This window comes from Mustela putorius, unplaced genomic scaffold (genome assembly GCF_011764305.1).
Source record: "Mustela putorius furo isolate JIRA1106 unplaced genomic scaffold, ASM1176430v1.1 tig00000430_pilon_pilon_pilon, whole genome shotgun sequence".
NCBI classification, from domain to species: Eukaryota; Metazoa; Chordata; class Mammalia; order Carnivora; family Mustelidae; genus Mustela; species Mustela putorius.
Genome location: NW_025421377.1, coordinates 18,824,915 through 18,846,650, shown reverse-complemented (window position 1 = coordinate 18,846,650; position 21,736 = coordinate 18,824,915). Strand labels below are relative to the sequence as shown.

Sequence of the window (21,736 nt, the reverse complement as noted above, 5' to 3'; positions counted from 1 at the left end):
ATCGAGGGCCAAAAATGCTGCCATGTGCTTCTTTGGACTGTGACATACCAAATTCCCCATGTCAGTGGAACTCCCTTTGTAGAAACAATGAAATATCTAGACACTTTCAATTTAATAATAAAAATCAAGGCACATTGAACTGGAAGTAAGGGCCCCAAACCCTTTACTCACTTATTTTCTGTAAAAAGAAATATGTGTCTAGTTCACTGTTAGGATCAGTATCTTTTGACAAAGTGGTAAGTTAAGATTTTGAACATTTCATAATAACCTTATGACAGAAGAGACCTGTTTATGTCCTTGAACTTTAGGAAACAAAGAAGAAACTAGTATGCCTTCAATAAAGTCACACTTCGATTCTGAATCTACTCTCATCTAATTATATTCAAGGTCTTTGTTACATAAAATATAGTCCTTGGATCAATAACATCAACCTCACCTGGGAGCTTGTTGGAAATGCAGAATATTGGGCCCAACCCCAGATTTACTAAATTAAAGTGTGCATTTTAATAAGCAACTCACATATACATTAAAATGTAAGAGGCACTAAACAATTACAATTAAAGTTAACAGCTACAGGGTAGTCTTCTAAGTATCCAGAATGGAGAGAGAGGTATGCAAGAAGCATCCTTGCATATTTAAATATGAATAAGCATGCCCTGTAAGCTGGGTGTCCAAGAGTTCCCTTGTCTCTCCTGCAGAAACAATGCTTTAGGCAAGTTAGAACTCAGAGAGCAGCATTTTCGTAACAGAGTTCTGGGAACACGGTGTTCCTCAAAATGTTAGTATTTCAGGAATAAATACTTCTGTGCTCAAACAATCTTGGGAAACATTGCTGTCTAGTCAGATCAGGACACATATGGGAAGGAAGAAACAGGAGAATAGGAGAATGTGCAAAGAACAAATGGGTTTTGTCATTTCAGAGACTGAATTTAAATATAAGTTTTCTCTGGGGTTTTCTTCCCCACCCTGACATATGACAGTAATATGTGTGACACACCCCCATGGATCTAACCAGGCTTATATACAATTCCCCGTATAGTACTTATAACTCCACCCCAAAATATAGGAAAATGCAGCCAGGAAGAGCGATGTTATGCTAGAATTATCTGCTCTAAATTGTGTAAATAAATCATTCCAAAACCTTGATGCTTTAACTATTATTTGTAATAAATTGCTTGCTGTCAACAATAATACACCACTGTATCCCAGTACCTCACTGATAGTTGCTGAAACTTGAACTGAATACCCATTCTGTCGAGTCCTTGTCTGCTTCTGTGAGTTCAAACCCACCCTCATCATCAGAGATTCTCTGACAGCTTAACAATTTTGTTATTGTAGTAAGTTAACAATTATTTAAAAATGAATTCAATTTTTAATGGCTTTTGAGATGTAATCCCATACCATCAAGTTCACCTGTTTAAGGGTCCAATTCAGTTGTTACTAGCATAGTAATGGTAGTTGTACAATCACCGAATCATCCCGATAGATATATTGAAGTTTAAAATTTTCAAGTACTCATTTCCCAAAGAGCATGTAGACAAGAAAATACAACATATTTAGACTGTAATGAATATTTCCTTATAATTTGAGAAAGTTGGCAAAATCATGTTGGTTGCTAATAAATGTTATAGTTCATCTTCAGTCAAAAATAAAAAAAGGAAAGGAAGGGAAGGGAAATAATAAAGAAAGATGGGAGAAAAACACCTAGTTTCTTGAAAACTAAATCCAGGTAGGACAAAAATGTTGTTTGGAGGAAAATAGACACAGATGCAAAACTTCAACTAAATAATTGTTTATTGCTTAGAACCTGCTAGGTTCAATGGCTTTGTCCACAGCTACACTCTCTAGAGCTCAGAAGAAATACTGACATGGTGCCCTCTGGAGTACATGCTAGGCTCTACCTAACAGTAATTAGCAAGGTGATAGGTAACCTGTCTCAGGAATTTCTGTCATGACAGTTGCTGTTGAAACACTAGGCATACATTCTTCAATAATGGTAAAATAAACAAAATATTGTTCCTATAACTTTGTAGGTAGATGACTTCTAGAGAAATACACTTAAAGTATCCGCATCATGAAGTCTGAGAAGAAATACTTCCATCTATTCCGTTGTTTTCAAATCGCCTATGTAGGGTCTACCTTTGTAGACCATGCCACAGTCTACCATAATGTCAGTGTTTTCATTTGCACACTGAGAAGACTCCATAATCTCAACCACGGAAGCAAGAACCCACCCTCTGGGCAACTGTAGATTCCAGCAAAGATGGCCTTTCTTATAAAAGCAAGTGTATATTAAGCGTAGCAGAGCAGTAATCAGAACATGTCTCTAAGCCCTTAACTGGCTCTATTAGTCAGTAGTCTTCAGACATCTTCTATTAATAATTACACAAGACTAACTCTATAATGTAAATCTCCTAACACCAGGTCTTTATCCCCTTAGAAACATCCCCTTAGAAATATTTTTATAATGTAAAAATTAAACACAATGCTCAAAAGTCAATTAAAAGAATCTTTTATATCTTAAATCTTTTATTTCAAAAACATGACTGGTATTAGAACAAAAAAAATCTCATAAAAGAAGAAATCATTTTTAATAGCAAAAATTTCAACATCTGCTTTGTTTATTGCAGAAACATAAGGTGAACATATTAACATGGAAAATATTACAAAACTAAAACTATTTTTTGACTTATCAGGGTCCAAATAAATTAAGATTTGATACACTATGATGGAACATGACCTATAAGACATTCTTTCTCCAGTAGTTGTTTAATTCAGTCTCAAGCACTAGGACCCAGTGAAATTTTTCTAAATTAGGTAATAATTGTGGTAAGGTATCTTGAAATACATTTCAATACTATAATAAAATAAAATGGAGAAAGAATGCCCACGGACTTCCAGTGTATAAAAATGATTCCTTCAAGTTTAGGACCAATTAGACAAATATGAATAGAGCATCATCAGGGAAGGCATTTCCTCCAGCAGTAAAGGTAGCTTTGCCCTATTGTGGACACATTCTTTCATGGGCTTCATTCTATTCTGTGAATTATTGAAAAGAGTCTGAGATCTAGAGTATATCCTGAGTCCTAGGAAAGAAAAAAACTTAACTAGCCTGTGAAGCAATTGAGCCTATATTCTTAACTTCATTGGCAGCAGGATCTCATAAAACATTAACAACTCTCAACTCCACTACTACATGCTTACGTGCGCACACAGACACACGCACGCACCCTCACTCACCTATTAATCATATCAACTTGCAAATTTTGTGAGAAGACTTTGAATCCTGGATGGGCTTTCCCTATAAGTAGCAGATTCCAGAACTTCGGCACATCATTTCAGATCTGCTATATACAGTTGTGAAGTTGTTGCAATGCACAAAATTGCATGGCTCAGGGGAAGATTGAAAGCTGAGGTGGAGACTATGCTCCCTGCCAAGCTGTGCGTCCCAGAGTATAGCTGCATACAGCCCAATGAGCACCCTTTCCTAATTGCCTCTGTCTCCAGAAAAGCTGACTTTTCATAATTCTCACAGTATTACATAAATTAGCTCAGGTCCCTCACAATTTACCCAGCCTCTGTATCCTCAGGAAATATAAAGTGATTTATATCCTCAAGGAATGTAAACTTCTTTAAATGAGACCCAAGATAAAAATAAATTAACAAGTAAATCACTGAATTAAAAGAAAATCCAATAGTGCATTTCAAAGGTACATGCACATAAAGCCGTATAGATTTGTGATTCAAGGATAAGATTCTCAACTTCCACATGAACCTAGAGTTTTTAGAAGGCACAATAGCTTAATAAAATAAATATATTCACGAAGTCTTAACTGTGGCACCAACCCTGCCACCATCCAGTTATACAATCAGAATAATCCTCTTGTGTTTCTCTTTTACATTGCACTCGAGTTTATCAAGAACAATAAATAAATAAATAAATAAATAAATAAAAACTTAAGAAAGAAAGAAAAGTATTAGACTAGATCAGTGAAAATTTGCTAGAAATAGGAGAAAGGGGATCCTTTTCTCCCATCCCAAATTCAAACAGAAAAGCTATTCCATTTCATCTGTTTTCCATCTCTGAGCTTCCAACTTTGAATACAGTGTTTCTCAGCAAAAATAATAATAAATAAATAAAAATAAATAGGGCACCTGGGTGGCTCAGTGGGTTAAAGCCTCTGCCTTCAGCTCAGGTCATGGTCTCAGGGTCCTGGGATCGAGCCCCGCATCGGGCTCTCTGCTCAGCAGGAAGCCTGCTTCCCCCCCCCCTCTCTCTCTACCTGCCTCTTTGCCTACTTGTGATCTCTGTCTGTCAAATAAATAAATAAAAATCTTTAAAAAAAAATTAAAAATAAAAAATAAAACATTGAATTAGGTAGTCCCTACTGCCTGTCCAGTGGTAAACATGAGTTAATGAAACGGACTAAAGTAAAGTAAGTCCCTTTACGTTGGAACCATCGCTCATAGTCTTTATAACTCCAAAGTATAATGTAAACACATACACATATTCAAATATATGTGTTTGTATATCCTGCTATAGACACAGGTCTATAGCAATGTTCTTAACTTTCCATTTCTTAGCATCAACCGTAAGGCAGAATGATAGAAATGAATAACAACATGATAATTAACAGAAAAATCCCCCTCCCATCTGATGTGGCCATTGCAGTTTGAGCTTGACAGACCTGGCTTCCCATTCCAGCTCCATCGCATACTAGCTGAGTAAGTAAGCTTCTCTTTCATCATCTGTAACCTAGGCTTATTTACAAGGATTAAATTAAGTGACGTAGAAAAATTCAACACAGTGCCAGGTGCACAGCAAGCACTCATGAGCTAGCAGACATTATTCTCCAGTCTGTATTTTATTTGTCAATATTTAAAGCAAAAAGGCACATCATATAATCCTACATCAAGTCCTTCCAAACTCGAGTTAAATTATTTTTAAACTCTTCTTTGCAGTGTCATTCCTCAATTTTTTCATAAATAAAACCCGATGTGGACTCCGTAATGGGTGTTGTGCTAAGGAGGGGACATGTCCTGACAGACACGATACATGTCTACTTCTCAGAAGTTACAGCCTAGAGGTGGGTGCAGGCAAGAAAACCATTGTTTCCCACATGAAGTAGGAAAAGGACTAGGATAGAGAAATTCACTGGGAATTACGAGATCAGATGAGGGGAAGCTAGGAGAGAAGAAGGTATCTACTTGGAGGGAAAAGAAATACGGTTGAATTACCTTAAGAACAAAATGGGAATCTGCTGGGCAGTTGAGGTATGAGCTTTTCTAGGCAAAGGGTCGTCACACACAGCACTGGCTGCCCCATTTGGCCTGGCCGGGTTAAGTAAGTACATGAGGGTATGGCAGGAGCTAAAGAAGCAGAAATGACTGTGAAGGGCTTTCAGTGCCATTTGGAAGGTTTGGATGCCATCCTGAGGATCTTTTTTTTTTTTTTAAGATTTTATTTATTTGACAGAGAGAGATCACAAATGGGCAGAGAGACAGGCTGGGGGTGGCGGGGACAGTGGAAACATAGCAGGCTCCCAGCTGAGCAGAGAGCCTGATGCGGGACTGGATCGCAGGAACCTGAGACCATGACCTGAGCCGAAGGCAGAGGCTTAACCCACCGAGACACCCAGGTGCACCCATCCTGAGTATCTTGACAAGCTATAGATAAATTTCAAATGAGGCAGGGGAAGGGGAGAGTGTCAGAACCGAAGATTTAAATTCAAAAAACTCCCTGGAAGGATTTGAAAGGGTTGATTAGAAGGAAGCAAAAATCTTGATTTCAATCTAGATTCCTCTTGTTCCCATATCTCCTAGGTGAATCTTCAGCAAATCCTCTAGGGTCCAAATTAAAAGTGGGTCTAAACTAGACACTCCTCACCACCTCCACTCCCACCTGCTCCCTAAACTACCATCCCTCCTCACCTCAACTACTGACTTGACCGAAATCATGCCCCTGCTCCATCCCACCACCCGGAGTGATCCTATCAGAAAAACAGATGTGATGTCACTCCTTTGCTCAAAACCCTCAAAGACTTTTGATTTCACCCAGAGGGCAGACCAAAGCCCTGATATGCAAAGCCCTAACCGATCCGCGCACCTGCTGACTCTCGGCCCACCTTTCCGGGACCTAGGCTCCCTCTCACGCCCACACCTCTACCTTGCTCCTTCCACCCCATCTAGCTGCCCTTGCTGTTTCTCACATTTACAAGCGGAGCTCCTGGCTCAGAGCCTGCTCTTACCGCTGCTGAAACCATTCTTCTCCAGGTACCTTCATAGCTTGCTCTCTCACCAGCTTTAGGCCTTTATTCAAGTATCACCTTCTAGCATGGCCTTTCTTGCTACCTTAACTTTCAGTGCCACATACACACTTCTTTCCCCACCTCTCTGCTTTTTCCCTTATTTTACTTCTTCATTTCTGTCTCCCTTCACCATTAGAACGGTTGTTTGTCTGTTTCTTTCACTGTATTCCAGCCCCCAGTACATCGACGTCACTCACCAAATGCGTCTTGCATTAACTAATTAATGACTGTAGTTGATGGAAGCAGGGAGATCCGTTAGGAGGCATTGCAAGTCATACAATTCAGGCGGTAACAGCCAAAATAAAGAACAAAACAGAGGGTATAGAAAAACAAAGATAAGGATAAGATAAGGATTTTGTGGTGACTCTTGAATGCGAGAGAGACCCAGAGCGCAGATGCAGCTAATTCCTAGGTCTCCAACTTAGGGTACCAGGTAGATAGCAGCGAAATTCACCAATTTTAGAAATAGTGCGGAGTGTAGTACTGAGGGAAAAGTTCAGTTTCAAGGAGGGTTCCTTTTTTTTCTTCTTAGATTCCACTTTATTTGGTAAAACTCAGAAACTCACAGCCAATTCACAGCATCCCACCTCCTTCCCTCTGAAGAAAGCAATTCCCCAGAGACACAAAACCTATGGCTTGGGTATCACCCACCATCCCCAGGTTTTATACTTGGGCAACTCAGGACCTGATAGTCAGGCTTCCAGACCCGAAGCTCTCAGGCAACAGAGAAATCAAAAGGAATCTCTCCCTTCAGAGACAATGAACCTATCCCACTCGTCTCCTCCGCTTACTCACAGCCTCCCTGGACCCCAGCTTAAGCAGAGGACAATGCATGAGTATCTCACACACACGCGCACACACACAGAGCTTCCTTTCTGCCCAAGAGCTGCAGAATCCCTCCCTGGGAGGACAACCAGCAACACCAGTCAAGGCTTAGTGATGCAAAGTGCTGGTTGGAATTCTCTGAGACTGGTAAAAATCCAGAGAGAAAATATTTCACCTTCACCCCATTCCCAGACCTCTCATATTTAAGGAGGTTGTAAAGCATCCAGAAGATATCTGGTGATAACTAGCACTGATGGCATCAAGCTCAAATACAGAGATCTGGGCTGAAGATCTGTCCTAGAAAATGTTATCCTAGGGGTGCCTGGGTGGCTCAGTGGGTTAAAGCCTCTACCTTCGACTCAGGTCATGATCCTGAGATCCTGGGATCGAGCCCCGCATAGGGCTCTCTGCTCAGCAGGGAGCCTGCTTCCCTTCCTCTCTCTCTGCCCACCTCTCTGCCTACTTGTGATCTCTGTCTGTCAAATAAATAAATAAATAATAATCTTAAAAAAAAAAAAAAAGAAAATGTTATCCTATAGAGTGCTTGCTGAAACTATGGCATGAAGTGGGATTATCGAGGAAGAATGCTTCTCAGGAGAAGACAACTGTGGTCCAAATCTTTGTTATGGTGACACCTGAAATGTAATTTGAAGCACACAAAATTGTCTAAAAGTCCTTTACATGCACATGCATCTGAGTTTACGATTACCCTGTCACTGTTTTCCTCCATTCTTGCAGATAATGGAAATTATTGCCAATGGCTCTATTAATCCACAGCCCTATATTGGCTGTAACTATGGGTCAATGGCAAAGATTAATTAATATTTCTAAATAACGTTGCTATATTAACGTAAGATTTACCTTCAAATAAAAATTAAGTCAACAATTGTTTTATCGCACACTTACTATGTGTAAGACAAAGTCCTCGCACTCCATGGATGTTGATCCTTACCCCAAATGAAGTCAGAAGAGCTAGGAGTCCCGCAGCTTTCCTGTCTCCCATAGTGTGAGGAAGCGCACGTGAAAGGAAGTGCGTGTGCTTTGATTCAAACCAACCTCGTTTCAATTTTCAGCTGTCCCTCCTGAGTAATTTTGAGTTATTTACTCTCTAAGCCTCACTTTCCCTATCTTCAAAACAGGATCATAATACCTGTGTTACAGCTGTGAAGACCGGCAATACGCATGTGCAGTGCCTGACACTTAGACTCTCAAAACTATAGAATAAGTTCTGCAGCATCAATGTAACTCTTCCAAGTTAATAAAAGAGAGCAAACAAGAGGGGGAAGCTGGTTAAACATGTTAGAACTGAATTATTTGTTTTGCTTTGTTCAAAGGCAATCTCACTGATCAGGAACAGGTTTTAAAAGCAGTTATTTTCTTGCACAGATTTCCATTACACTGCTTCAAAATTCAGAGTTTGAAAATATGTTATCTCCAATAGTTTCAAAGTAAATACTGTGCACAATTTAGTTTGTGTTGGCATAAGCTCTGTAATCAACCATATACAGAGGTTCAATGACAAGTGGCACTACCAGCAGAAGAGTAGATATTTCTTCAGCGGTTTCTACACGGTGCAACAACCCATTCTTATGCAATTAATTATGGCTTGTGGGATTAAGGTGATTTGAGCTCCACGCCCTTTGTTTATTGAGTCATATGTCTCCTGGTGCTTTTTAGTCATTGAGTTTAAGGTGTTTTCCATGAACTGAAGCAAAGTTGGCGATAAAGTCATTCCCATGGCCTTATCCAAGCTAAACCAGCACATGCTGACTCCAGCCCTTGTGTTTTTTCAACCTTCAACTTCTTGTTTCTCACCACTTCTCTCTCCACACTCATAAGTCTTGACACATTAGTTCATCTCTGGTTGAGGAGAATGATCTACCAGTTTGGAAATTATTCAGACTTTTGGGTTTACCCCAGACTCCAACTCTGTCTCCTTTTGACTCTGCCACTACTCAACAGCCACTACCATTTACTGAAATCACAAATGCCAAACACCGTGCATCTGTGATTGTGTGTGATTTGCACAGTGACCACATATGGTAACAGGTGAGTAAACTGAGTCTCAAAAATCAACAAATGTCAAAGTGCCAATTTCCTCCAATCTGAAGTTTAACGCAGTGGTGGTTTCCTAGTGCTGGACTCTGGACCAGCGTCAGTGGAAGTCAGTGTTCACGTATAGCAAAATGAACAAAGAGCAATGCAGTAAAAAAGATATCATAAAACTAAAGCTACATTATTCATATTTTGCTAGCCTGAGACTATGTCCTTCCTACTTTTAGGCACGTAAATGCCTCTTCGTTAGATGATGTTTGAGCATGGTCAATTTTTGTATGATTAATGTGTTTGTTCAACAAAATTGAAAGTTGGCAAGTCCCAGTCTGCCTCCAACAATCTCTTGATATGTTACTGGTCTCAGAACCACAGAATACGATGTGCCGGTGATATACTATAAAATACCAGGAAGTGTTTCTGAGTCATGGAGAGCCCAAACAACAACAGGCAGCCCTACTATGAAAACTAAATGTCTGCAAATCACTCTATTCACACTTACACCGGAAGATTGGCAAAACAAATAGGAAAAATGAGAAACTATAATCTTGTTAAGTGTAACTATTTTTCAGCTATGTTAAGGCTTTATTTTTTTTAAGATTTTTTTATTTATTTATTTGACAGACAGAGATCACAAGTAGGCAGAAAGGCAGGCAGAGAGAGATGGGGGAAGCAGGCTCCTGGCTGAGCAGAGAGCCCGATGCAGGGCTTGATCCCAAAACACTGAGAGCATGACCAGAGCCAAAGGCAGAGGCCCAACCCACTGAGCCACCCAGGTGCCCTATGTTAAGGCTTTAAATCTGAAACGTGCTCAAAGTTAACACTGCAACAAACTTATGAATAACATAAATATTTATGAATCACCTATTTACAGCTGTTACTCTGCAAAGTGTCCGAAACAGAAGCATGCATACTATCTTTCCCCTCCAGTGGCACACCGCCTAGTAGACAATCTATTTAACTAGAAATATATTTCCTAACATAACCTCCTTGATATTCAAGACAGCATGTGAGACAGATTTTTTCTTTTTTTTTTTTTTAAGATTTTGTTTATTTATTTGACAGACAGAAATCACAAGTAGGCAGAGAGGCAGGCAAAGAGAGAGGGGGAGGCAGGCTCTCCACCGAGCAGAGAGCCCGATAAGGGGCTCGATCCCAGGACCCTGGGATCATGACCTGAGCCAAAGGTAGAGGCTTTAACCCACTGAGCCACCCAGGTGCCCCGAGACAGATATTATTAATCCCACTTGTCAGGCTAGGAAAGTCTTAGATGAATGACAATATGACCTCCAAGCAAACAAGGGAGAAAAGAGAAATTCACACTTAGTTCTTCTGGTTACCTCCCTAGCGCAAGTGTACGTGGCTGTGGGGAGAGAGGCAGGGAAGAAGATAGTACCTGGATCATGTGCTTAATAATAATCACCAGATCCCATATTAGTACAAATCTACTGGCTTGCACTGTAGTTTATAAATTCATTGGGGAAAAAAATAATAAATCACACAAATCTTCTGCTGTTGGGACAGTTGTAATTCATTTCAGAGGTGAATTTCAGAGTTCAGGCTTGTTATTCTCCAGGACCTGAGCACTCAACCTCTGGTCACACCCCCATTTTTAATAATACAGAGAATATGCAGGGAGGAATGCTGCTGTTCTGACTCCCTCCACCCCTCTCTCCACCCAGAAGGACTCCTCTTCTGTATACCACTAGGGATGGTACTCAGCTAAGAGAGCTCTACCATACGTAGTAAGTGTCCAGCATAAGGTCTTGGGAAGACAAAAAAACAGTACAATTAATTGTTACTCTTGAGAACCTCATCAAATGACAGAGGAAGAGAAATCATTGCAAAGCATAAGTCCGATTTACTTATGCTTCTATCAAACTACCAAAATGTCAGCATTTTCGTGCTGAAAAAAAATTTGAAAGAAAAGTCACTAAGGTTCTCGTCAAGTGGGGTGCCTGAGTGGCTCAGTGGGTTAAAGCCTCTGCCTTTGGCTCAGGTCATGATTCCAGGGTCCTGGGATCAAGCCCCGCATTGGACTCTCTGCTTAGCGTGGAGCCTGCTTCCTCCTCTCTCTCTCTGCCTGCTTCTCTGCCTACTTGTGATCTCTGTCTGTCAAATAAATAAATAAAATCTTTAAAAAAAAAAAAAAAAAAGGTTCTGGTCAAGAATCACATGGTTTCCTATATGGAGAGCTATGTCCATACTAAAAGACAAAGGAAGATAGAAAATGTTCTTAAACCCTACAGTAATGGCTTCCCTGAATCAAAGGTTAGTTTTTGATCATTTTCTCTTTTTTTTAAGGCCAGCACGGGTGCCCTCAACCTCAAGATTCCTGAATCCGTATGTAGTGTGTTTTGTTGTTGTGGCAGGGGTGGTAATCTTGGCGGTAACCGTAGCTCTACTCATCTACTTTTTAGCTTTTGGTAAGTACTAGAACACTAAAAGGACCACTTTCCAAACCAAATAACTAAATATACCTTCAGATGAAACGTTTGGCATTCTTCCTTTTATAGCCACTATTATTTTTTAATATAATGTAATTGTATGTCTTATATATCCCTAAATACATGTTTGTGTCTATATTTCCCTCAACTAGTACTTTTTTCTCTTCTTTTTTTTTTTTTTTTTTTAGAATAAACAGTATTACCCAGACAAGAATTATTCTAGCCAAAGGAAAAAAAAATCTCTTGATTCTTTTCTGGTACTAGAATTTGCCGATTTTGTTTTCTCATTTAATATCATGATTTCCACTGAAAAACTGTAAAAGTAAAATATTGCAAAGAATTTTAAGTTTCAACCTTAAAAATTTGGAAGTATATGTTAATCATGATCTTTCTCCTCATAAAACAGGAGAAAAACAAATTTTAAAAAGGACCTGTTCTTTTATTATTTCTCTTAGTATTATTATATCACAAAAATAAAGGACACATGGACAAGAAACAATATAAAGAATACAGGATACCCTGCTTACTCACAAACAATGTTCTTTAATATCTCAGTGAACATTCTTTCAGATGTTTTAATGTAGATAAAGAAAATTGTGTCTAATTCCCTATATAATATATGCTATAATGTGCTTTTTTCATCTAAAAATGCATTTTGGGATTATTTTATTTCAACTATAATTCTGTTAAATCATTTAAATCATATGTGTGAGTATGAATGAATGTAGAGAGACAGAGAGAATATAATTTATTATATATTCTATAGTAAATAGGCAAAAATGCATATTTATGTGAAAGCTGAAAAGTTCTCAATGGCACAATAAAATTACCAGCATTAGGAAAACCAGTAATAATAAATAATCTTTTCAGTCAAGCTAATTATAAAATTGTGGCTACATTTTTCTGTCAAATCACCTGGGGGCAGTTACATCTAAGGTGAATTACAGAGGTAAGACACCTCAAGCTCCCAATTAAATTAATCAATTTTCACTTTTAGTTGTACCATATTGTCACACAAGTAGAAGAGTCTAGGTTCATCCTCTGCAGAATGTGTCCCAGTAACCATTTATGGCCCTTAAAAGACTTGCCCCTCCACCACAAAGGACTATACTACCCTTCCACCAGGATCTCTAACTCTTTCCCCGATATACATACTTTTCTGCATGAATTATGCTTATGAATGATCAAAAGATTTTTCCTGAGACAGGTTAGGTTATTATATCCATGTTCATAATGTTTCTAAGATGTATACAGTATGTTTTAGAAATATTTACTTTCTTCACCCAACTGAATATGTCCTCTGGCAGACATTTTTTGGTGGAAATAATTCACACTGGACAACCTATTAGTTATTTTATTCAAACGTTTATTTTCTAGCTTACTCTAAAAAACTAACAAGTCACTAATTCCTCTAAAATGATTATTTTTTTAAACAATTCTTAAAATATTCAGAATTACTTTGGGTTCTTCTTTAGTGATAAATTAATAATAGCATATTATAGACATTCATTAATACTTCTTGATGAATAAATCTGCAATCACAAATCTCCCTAAAATATAGTTAAAATGAAAATTATGATACTTCTGATCACTTTAATTTCACAAATAATGCTGCTCTGATTTTCCTACATCCTTAACAGTTTCAGATCTGTCAGTTTTTTAAAAACTGAAAGAAAAATAATTTTATTATAGTTTCATTTATAGTAAGTTTGGGGTTTTCTTTAAGAGAAGCAAAAAAATTTTTTTTGGATGAGATACTATTCAACTCTTCTAGGAGAAAGAGAATCATGAAAACAACTATTCATTTAAGAGAAGCAATTTTTTTAATTGTATAATAGAGCATCCTATAATCCTGGATAAATTAAAGTTTAAAGTACTTAGTAGTGAGACTAATTCTGCCTTTTCTTTGCTTTACAGATCAAAAGTCTTACTTTTACCATAGCAGCTTTAAAATCCTAAATGTCAAATATAGTAATCAGTTAAATTCACCAGGTACACAGGAATATAGGGCTTTGAGTGGAAGAATTGAATCTATGGTAAGTTAATGTTTGTCTTTGCTCTTTATTCTGTCATAAAACAAATTTGGTAATAAATCTAACATGTTGTGATCTATTTGTAACTGCTAAATGCTCTGCATATTTTTCATCCCTGAATACTGAAGGATATGTTTCTTTGTGCTTTTTCCAAGTTAATTTGCTAGTATACTGATTCTTCTTTACTTTTTTTTTTTTAAGTCATGAGTGAAAAGTGCTAGAAGGCTCTTGAGTAAATTCATCTTTTATATGATTATGACTTCAAGGGCTGGAAGTCTGCAGTTCATGCAAGTTGAGCATTTACTACTGCTCCTCTTGAGATTGCCTTTTTAAATCCTTTCCATTTGGCTTTCTTTCCTTTCTTCTTACCCAACTAAATACACAGGGAGCAGGTGCTAAATGACATGTTTGCACCTCAATAATAACATAGTTTAGACAACATCCTACTCTGGCTCAGTGATAGACATAGGAAATATGCAAAGCAAGGTCAGGCTTTCACTTGAAGAGGCCCACCAGGAAATCTCACAAGTGGACCCTTGCATTCATTTATGAGCATGGACCAGAATCTGGCCTTTAGTTCACACAGTCAGAGTTGACCAGTCTTGAGGTCTTACTTAGCTTTTAAAGAGTCTTAAGAATATAAATTAATCCAATGTCTCTAAAACTTTAGCAAGTAACAGAATCACCAGGCAGGCTTGTCAAATCACATATTTCTAGGCTCTGATGTCAGAGTCTCTGATTCAATAGGCTTGGGGTGAACTCAAGAATTTGCATTTCTAAGTTCCCAGGTGACGATGAGGCTTATGGTCCAAGGACCACACTTTGGGAACCATTAAGTTGATCTGTAATGAGAAATCTTGTGACTGGGAAACTAAATATTGGCTCATCTAACACATTTTTCCCCAGAGGCAAACTTCGCTAGAAGCCAAGTTATGGAACAACTGCTTAGTTTAATGGGATTAGAGCAGGGGAAGTTAGGTATATCATTTAAATGTTTAATGAGATCAGAAGAAACGGCTGAATCAGTTGATTAGGGAAGAGAATCTATGAGAGTCCCTACGATTTTCCTTGTTTTTGAGAATCTTGACAGTTTTGCAGAGTACTGGCCAGTCATCTTGTAAAATCCCACAACTGGGCCTTTTTTGTTTGTTTGTTTTCTTTTGCTTAGAGTGGAGTTTGGGGAGGGAGGAAGACCAAAGAGGAAAAGTATCATTTGCATTCCATCACACGAAGGGGGTTCATTACACTGTCAGTCACCGTCAACTTGATCACCCAGCTGAAGTGTTTGTGAGCTTTCTACCTCGTACAGTCATTCCCTCCCTTAACCACACTGCACTCTTTGAAAGAAAGACACCGTGTCTAAGCCACGCATAAGAAGTAGAGGAGCGGGGAGTAATGCTTTGAATATTTGAAGGATATTTTAAATTCTTCTGTTTTTCTATTCTCCCCATGTATTTATTCAACCACTTGCTTACATCAATATAGTGTTCCCTGCATTTTTAAGATTAATTCTTAGGCTGCACTCCAGAAATGCTCCAGTTTACATTCTCACCCGCATTACGCAAGTGCACACGGGTAGGCTTCTTTCCCCATGGCATTAACACGCGGCGTTGTAAATCATTTTAATTGTTGCTAATTCAGAAGGTGAGAAGTGATAGCTCACTAGCACTAATTGTTTTGGTTTGCATTTCCTTAATTACTAAGATTTAATCTGTCTTCCTATATGAATAGGTCATGTTTACAACCTCGTTTGTGAATTGCCTGATCACGACCTTGCCCATTTTCTTACTGGAGCACTTGTCTATTTTATATGGATTTGGGGGGAAAAAAAAAGACTTGTAACTTGTACTTATTAGAATATTAAAGTTGCCAGTCATTCACATTGCATATATTTCTCTAACAATATGACTTAACTCTCAATCTTGTTTATAATACAGGGGGGTTTTAATGTTAAACATTTAATTTTTCATATAGCCAAATTATCAATCCTTTGTATGAGTTCTCCCTTTTGTGTTAGGTTAAAAATGCTTTCTCCACTCTAAATACTCTTTAAAATATTCATTTTCATTTTCTTTTTCTTATGATTTTTATTTATTTATTTGACAGACAGAGATCACAAGTAGGCAGAGAGGCAGGCAGAGATAGAGGAGGAAGCAGGCTCCTCGTTGAGCAGAGAGCCCGATGCGGGGCTCGATCCCAGGACCCTGGGATCATGACCTGTGCGGAAGGCAGAGGCTTTAACCCACTGAGCCACCCAGGCGCCCCTTCATTTCCTTTTTATAATTTTATTATTTCAGTTTTTATAATTTTATCTTTTATTCATCTGTAATTTACTTTGCAATAAGGTAGAGATCCAACTTTATCCCCCAAAATAGCTAGGTGGTGGTACCAAAAGCGTGTGTTTAATAGTGCAATGGGTATATTTGCCATGCCACTTTTATTATACACAAATTCCTCCTTTTCTTTTTTCTGTACCTCCTTGTCTTCACTGACTAATCTTTACCCATACCAGTACCAAACTATTTGGAGTACTGTGGTTTTACAATATACTTAAACAACTAGCAGAGAAAGTTTTCCCTTGAAATTCTTCAGATGTATGATTTCCACACTCTGATTTATCTTTCAGTAAAAACACTTTAAACATTTAAAACACCTTATGAATAATACTCTACTGCAGTGCAAATTTATGGTTTACAAAGCACTCTCTAACCTTCAGTTCACGACGGCCAAATAAATTAACAAATCATTTTTATAGATGGATAAAGTAAAGGTTGTGAGATTAGGAAACATGTTAAAATGTCAATCACCTGTAGAGCGGTAGAACCAGCATTCAAACCAAGGGCTTCTGACTCCAGATCCAAGGATCATACCATTTCCCAATGGTAACCTGAGTCCCATCATCATCCTTGTCCCACAAACAACCCATTATACTTAATGAGCAATAGAATAGTCCCAGAATCTTCTGTTATATTAGGCAATTCATGTCTCTTTTCCGGCTCTCAATTTACTCATCAGTGAAATAAAATCATTGGACCAGATGATTTTTATGGTATATTCTAACTCAAAAAGTCCATCATTTTCTGATTTTCAAGCAAAATATTCACTCATTTGCTTTTCCTATCCTGCTTTTCTGGCCACTTCTCTGTGTCCTTACAGGATCACCCTCTTCTATGCTGACATTCAAAGCTGAAATTCCCCAAGGCTTTGACTTCGCTCTCCTCTCCAGTCACACTGTTGTGTATTTATAGATGATCTCATCCATGTGCACTACTTCAGCTAATACTTATCTAATGACTCACTTGATCTCAAGCCCAGACATTTCTTCTGTATTTCAGACTGTTTCATCCAACTACCTGGTTAATATCTCTACTTGGCTTTTTTTTTTTTACTCAAATGTATTATGTCTTAAAATCAAATTCATGATTTCCCCATACCATACCAGCCTTCTTCCAACAATCCTGTCCCAATGTCACTCATTAAGTTTTCCAAAGCAAAAACCTAGAATTCATCTTTGACCTACTGCCCTCTATCATTCCAAATATCCAATCCATCACCAATCCCTGTAGGTTTTATTCCCCTCTATTTCCTTCATTTCCATTCAATTCTCTTCATACCTAACACCATGCCCTTCCAAAACCATCATGATGTAATTTTACGGATGGAAAAACTGGAGAAGAAAAAGGTTACAAGGCTCATTCAAGTTCTTATAGCCAGCCAACTTATCTGTGTTCTCCATCAGCTTCCCTTTCCACTATGCTATTGGAATTCTCTACAGTTATCTGCTCACTGATTTTCTGTGAACTGATAAGTTCTAGTGAAACTGATAAGTTAGAACTGATATTAGAACTGATATCAGAACTGATAAGTTTTAATGAAAGAGCCAATTATATTGCATTCTGGAAAATCCAAAATCTTATCCATAGTCGTCTTCTTTTATCCCTGTATTTTGATATCAACCAATTAATCAATTTGTTTTCTTTACGTTGCTTATTATCTTAGTCATCACCAAAGTTTTCCACATAACAAAAATGTCATAATTAAGGTGGATTTTTTAACTTTGGTCCAGTCTAGCCTGTGCAGGTGTAGTGCCAAACCACAAATTAAAATATAATCACAGGAAACGTTAATCCAGATTTTACCAATTCCTTCAGCTTTAGGTCAATTCCTTTTACTGTGCTTTGGTGAGTGCTATGAAGTGTATAAACCTGGTGATTCGCAGACCTGTATCCCTGGGGATAAAAATATATGTTTATAAAAAATAAAAAATCTAAAAAATTAATTAATTAATTAATTAATTAATTAAAAAATCAAGTAAAACTAAAGTTAAACCGTTTATTAAAATACCTCCTATAATAGTATATTAACAAGCATATTAAAATTCATCTTTCTTTGTAGTTAACTGGAATATAGTTCACCAAATAACAGGAACTGTTAATTCTAGTTCATAGAATTTGGAGAGATTTTTTTTTTTTCTTTCTCAACATTACTAATATTTCCTAAATTTTTAAAAAAAGGAACATGAGCTATTTCCATAAAACTCATAGTCTCATTATTCTTTGAAGTGTCCAAAGTTGTCTGAAAAGAAAGAAAATCATCGTTTTGTCGAATTACTGGCAGTCTGATACCAGCCTATAGGAATGGATATTTTAAAAGATACAAAGTGGTGTAATAAAGATTGCATTAACTTTACAGTCTCAAGAAGGATTGGTTTCAAATCCTGGCTTACTCTAATATTCAGCACACTACTTAGTCTCCATGTCCACATCTCCCTTTTTGCTGCCTCACAGTACAAGTCAATGGAATTCCCTCCCACATTAGGAAACCTCAGTACTTCTGACTAATCCTGCGTCATGGGAGAACCATTCCAGTCACAGAACCACCCATAGTTCACTGTAAAGCTGAGCTTTATAACTCAAGAGCACCATCCTTGGTGGGAATGAAAAATGATATAGGGAATCTTGGTTCTTTCCACAATCTGGTGACTGTGGCCAGTGCTGCTATGATCACTGGGGTACAGATGGCCCTTCTTTTCACTACATCTGTATTTTGGGGCTAAATACCCAATAGTGCAATTGCAGGGTCATAGGGTAGCTCTATTTTTAATTTCTTACCTTTAACAGACAAATAGATAAAGAAGATATGGTCCATATATACAATGGAGTATTATGCCTCCATCAGAAAGGATGAATATCCAACTTTTGCATCAACATGGCTTGGACTGGAGGAGATTATGCTGAGTGAAATAAGTCAAGCAGAGAAAATCAATTATCATATGGTTTCACTTACTTGTGAGGCATAAGGAATAACAGAGGACATTAGGAGAAGGAAAGGAAAAGTGAATTCGGGGAAATCAGAGGGGGAGATGAATCATCAGAGACTGTGGACTCTGAGAAACAAACAGGGTTTTGGAGGGGCGGGGGGAAGGGGATGGGTGATCCTGGTGGTGGGTATTAAGGAGGGCACGTATTGCATGGAGCACTGGGTGTGGTGCATAAACAATGAATCTTGGAACACTGAAAAAATAAAATTTTAAAAATAATAAAAAAGAAAAATTATTAAACATTATAAAAAAAAAAGAAAAATGATGCAGGGAAATAGTTAAGGTTAGGTCAGGAAATTACTGATTGGTGTCACAAATAACCTTGGATGCTTAGGTATTAGTCAGAATTAACAAGGAAAAAACTGCCCTTTACATGTTTTCTCCTTTTCATCACTCATTTTAACCTGGTTTTACCCATTTAAAAACAGTTGTTGGGGAATCACACAAATGTAAGTTGTATCATGGACTCCCCTAGTGTTGGCTTGGCACTGGCCCCGACCCCTCCTAGGAAGAGCCACCAAATCACCCTGAGTAAAACATCTAATGTTGAGATGACTTCTAGTGAAGATGCATCCTGTCCATTATCATCTTTGTATCATAGATGAGTAAAGAGGCACTGCATCCGAAAGCTGTATCACTCGTCTAAATCAACCTCATCTGTTCTGAGACGGAACTGAACTAATCTGAACTGAACTGAAAACTCCAGTCCCTGTTCCTCATTAACTTAAGTCCTACGTTGCTACGTTAGAAAGAAGGAAGGGAAGAACAACTGTAACTACAAAGAGGTTTTTTTTTTCTTTTCTTTCTACAGATTACTAAAACGTTCAAAGAATCAAATTTAAGAAGTCAGTTCATCAGAGCCCATGTTGTCAAACTGAGGTAAGTGGAACTCTATAAAAAACATATATGCTTAGATGCAGCTTGGCCCATTTGACTCTTGTTCACAGCATGGATAATGAATGAAGCATTCACACAATTTGTTGCAATATTATGAAAGAAGTATCATGGGCAGCTTAAAAAACAATGCCAAAACAATAACAAAACATGCCACATATGATCCATTTACTAATGTAAATAAACATATCGCTTCAATTTTTTTTAATTATTTATTTCTTTTCAGCGTAACAGAATTCGTTGTTTATGCACCACACCAGTGCTCCATGCAATTCGTGCCCTCTGTAATACCCACCACCTGGCTCCCCCAACCTCCCACCCCCTGCCCCTTCAAAACCCTCAGATTGTTTTTCAGCATCCATAGTCTCTCATGGTTCATCTCCCCTTCCAATTTCCCTCAACTCCCTTCTCCTCTCCATCTCCCCATGTCCTCCATGCTGTTTGTTATGCTCCACAAATAAGTGAAACCAGATGATAATTGACTCTCTCTGCTTGACTTATTTCACTCAGCATAATCTCTTGCTTCAATTCTTGATAGGAAAGGAAGAAAGATTAAAGAGAGTCAGGTGAAGGTATATATACATCCTACTGTATAAATCCGGTGGATCTCATTCACAATCTAGCACATGTAAACAGTGTCCCTGGAGTTGCACAATGCTGAGGTCCTGGGTATATTCATCCAAGATCAGACACTATGACCAACATCAAGCTTTTTGGTTTGTGTCTGCCTAGAACGCTGTAGTGTAAAAGATGCTGTGGCCAAATCCAAGCATGTCTGGCAGGAATTAATAATAATAAGGGGAGTAGCAGTATGCATTCTAGTTATTCGACATTCCTGCCTTAGTTGAATATGTACCTGTCTGTGTGATGTGATGAGACAGGCCCTCCCAACTAGAATACTAACCCTATCACAAATGCCTCAAATGGGTACATCAACCGATCCTTCAAATAATACGCAAAAGTCCTTTGAAAGGGAGGTATTTCTCAAATACCACCACCACAAGAAAATTCATATTTCTTCTTTTCTGCAGAATAAGTCCCAGGAGCATGAACATCTGATCAGATAAGTCTTGTTAAGAATTGAGAAGAGTAGGAAGAATCCATGGGAAGAGTATTTACCAACATGAATTTCAGTCAGTTCACTGCACATTCCCCTTAACGTTTTCCTGTGAAAATCTCTGTACTGGCCACTAGCTCTCAAAATCCGTAGGACTGCATGAACCATCTGCATTTCCTCCCCTTTTGCTCACTTCCCACCTACTGCTCAGTTCCCCACAATCTCACCCCTGATGCCACCACAAAATGCTACTTACCCTTGCCAAGTTCAACAATGACATCCAAGTCACAAGCTCTGAATAAACTCTATCAGTCTTCTGTTTGGACCTCTCAATAGTATTTGGTGATGTTGTATTTTCAGTCCTTCTTGAAGTAGTGCCTTCCTGTCGTTTCTATGACCCTACATGCCCTTATTTTCCTCTTACCTCTCCATTCACTCCTCAATTTTCTTCGCTAGCACAGCCTTCTCTGCACATCCTTCAAATGTTGTTGGATGTCAGCCTGTGCTATAAGTGTCTCATCTTCTCAGTTCTTCTCAGTGGCTTCATTGTCCCCGATATGCTCGCTATTCTCAAAGTTGTATCTCTGGGAAGTCCTCTCTTCTCATTTCTAGACATGAACGTACACAGCCATCAACTTGATGTCATCATACAGTTATCTCACAGACAACTCAACTTCACTGTGTCCAGACCTGAACCTAATGTCTCTCCCTCACCAAATATTACTCTTTTACTGTTGTTACTTCTAACAATGGCATCACTTTCAACCTAGTTGCTCAAGAAATATACAAGTCATCTGTAA

At 38.2% G+C, this 21,736-nt stretch overlaps 1 protein-coding gene across 1 annotated transcript in view; it reads left to right on the top strand.

The window, feature by feature from the left end:
- The window catches only part of TMPRSS11D (transmembrane serine protease 11D), a 52,916-nt gene that overhangs the window by 8,232 nt on the left and 22,948 nt on the right, over positions 1-21,736 (top strand). The window contains exons 2-4 of the mRNA XM_004764317.3: positions 11,490-11,611; positions 13,550-13,668; positions 19,797-19,864. Of these exons, the coding sequence (XP_004764374.1) occupies positions 11,490-11,611; positions 13,550-13,668; positions 19,797-19,864 (309 nt within the window). The remainder of the gene's footprint in view (positions 1-11,489; positions 11,612-13,549; positions 13,669-19,796; positions 19,865-21,736) is intronic.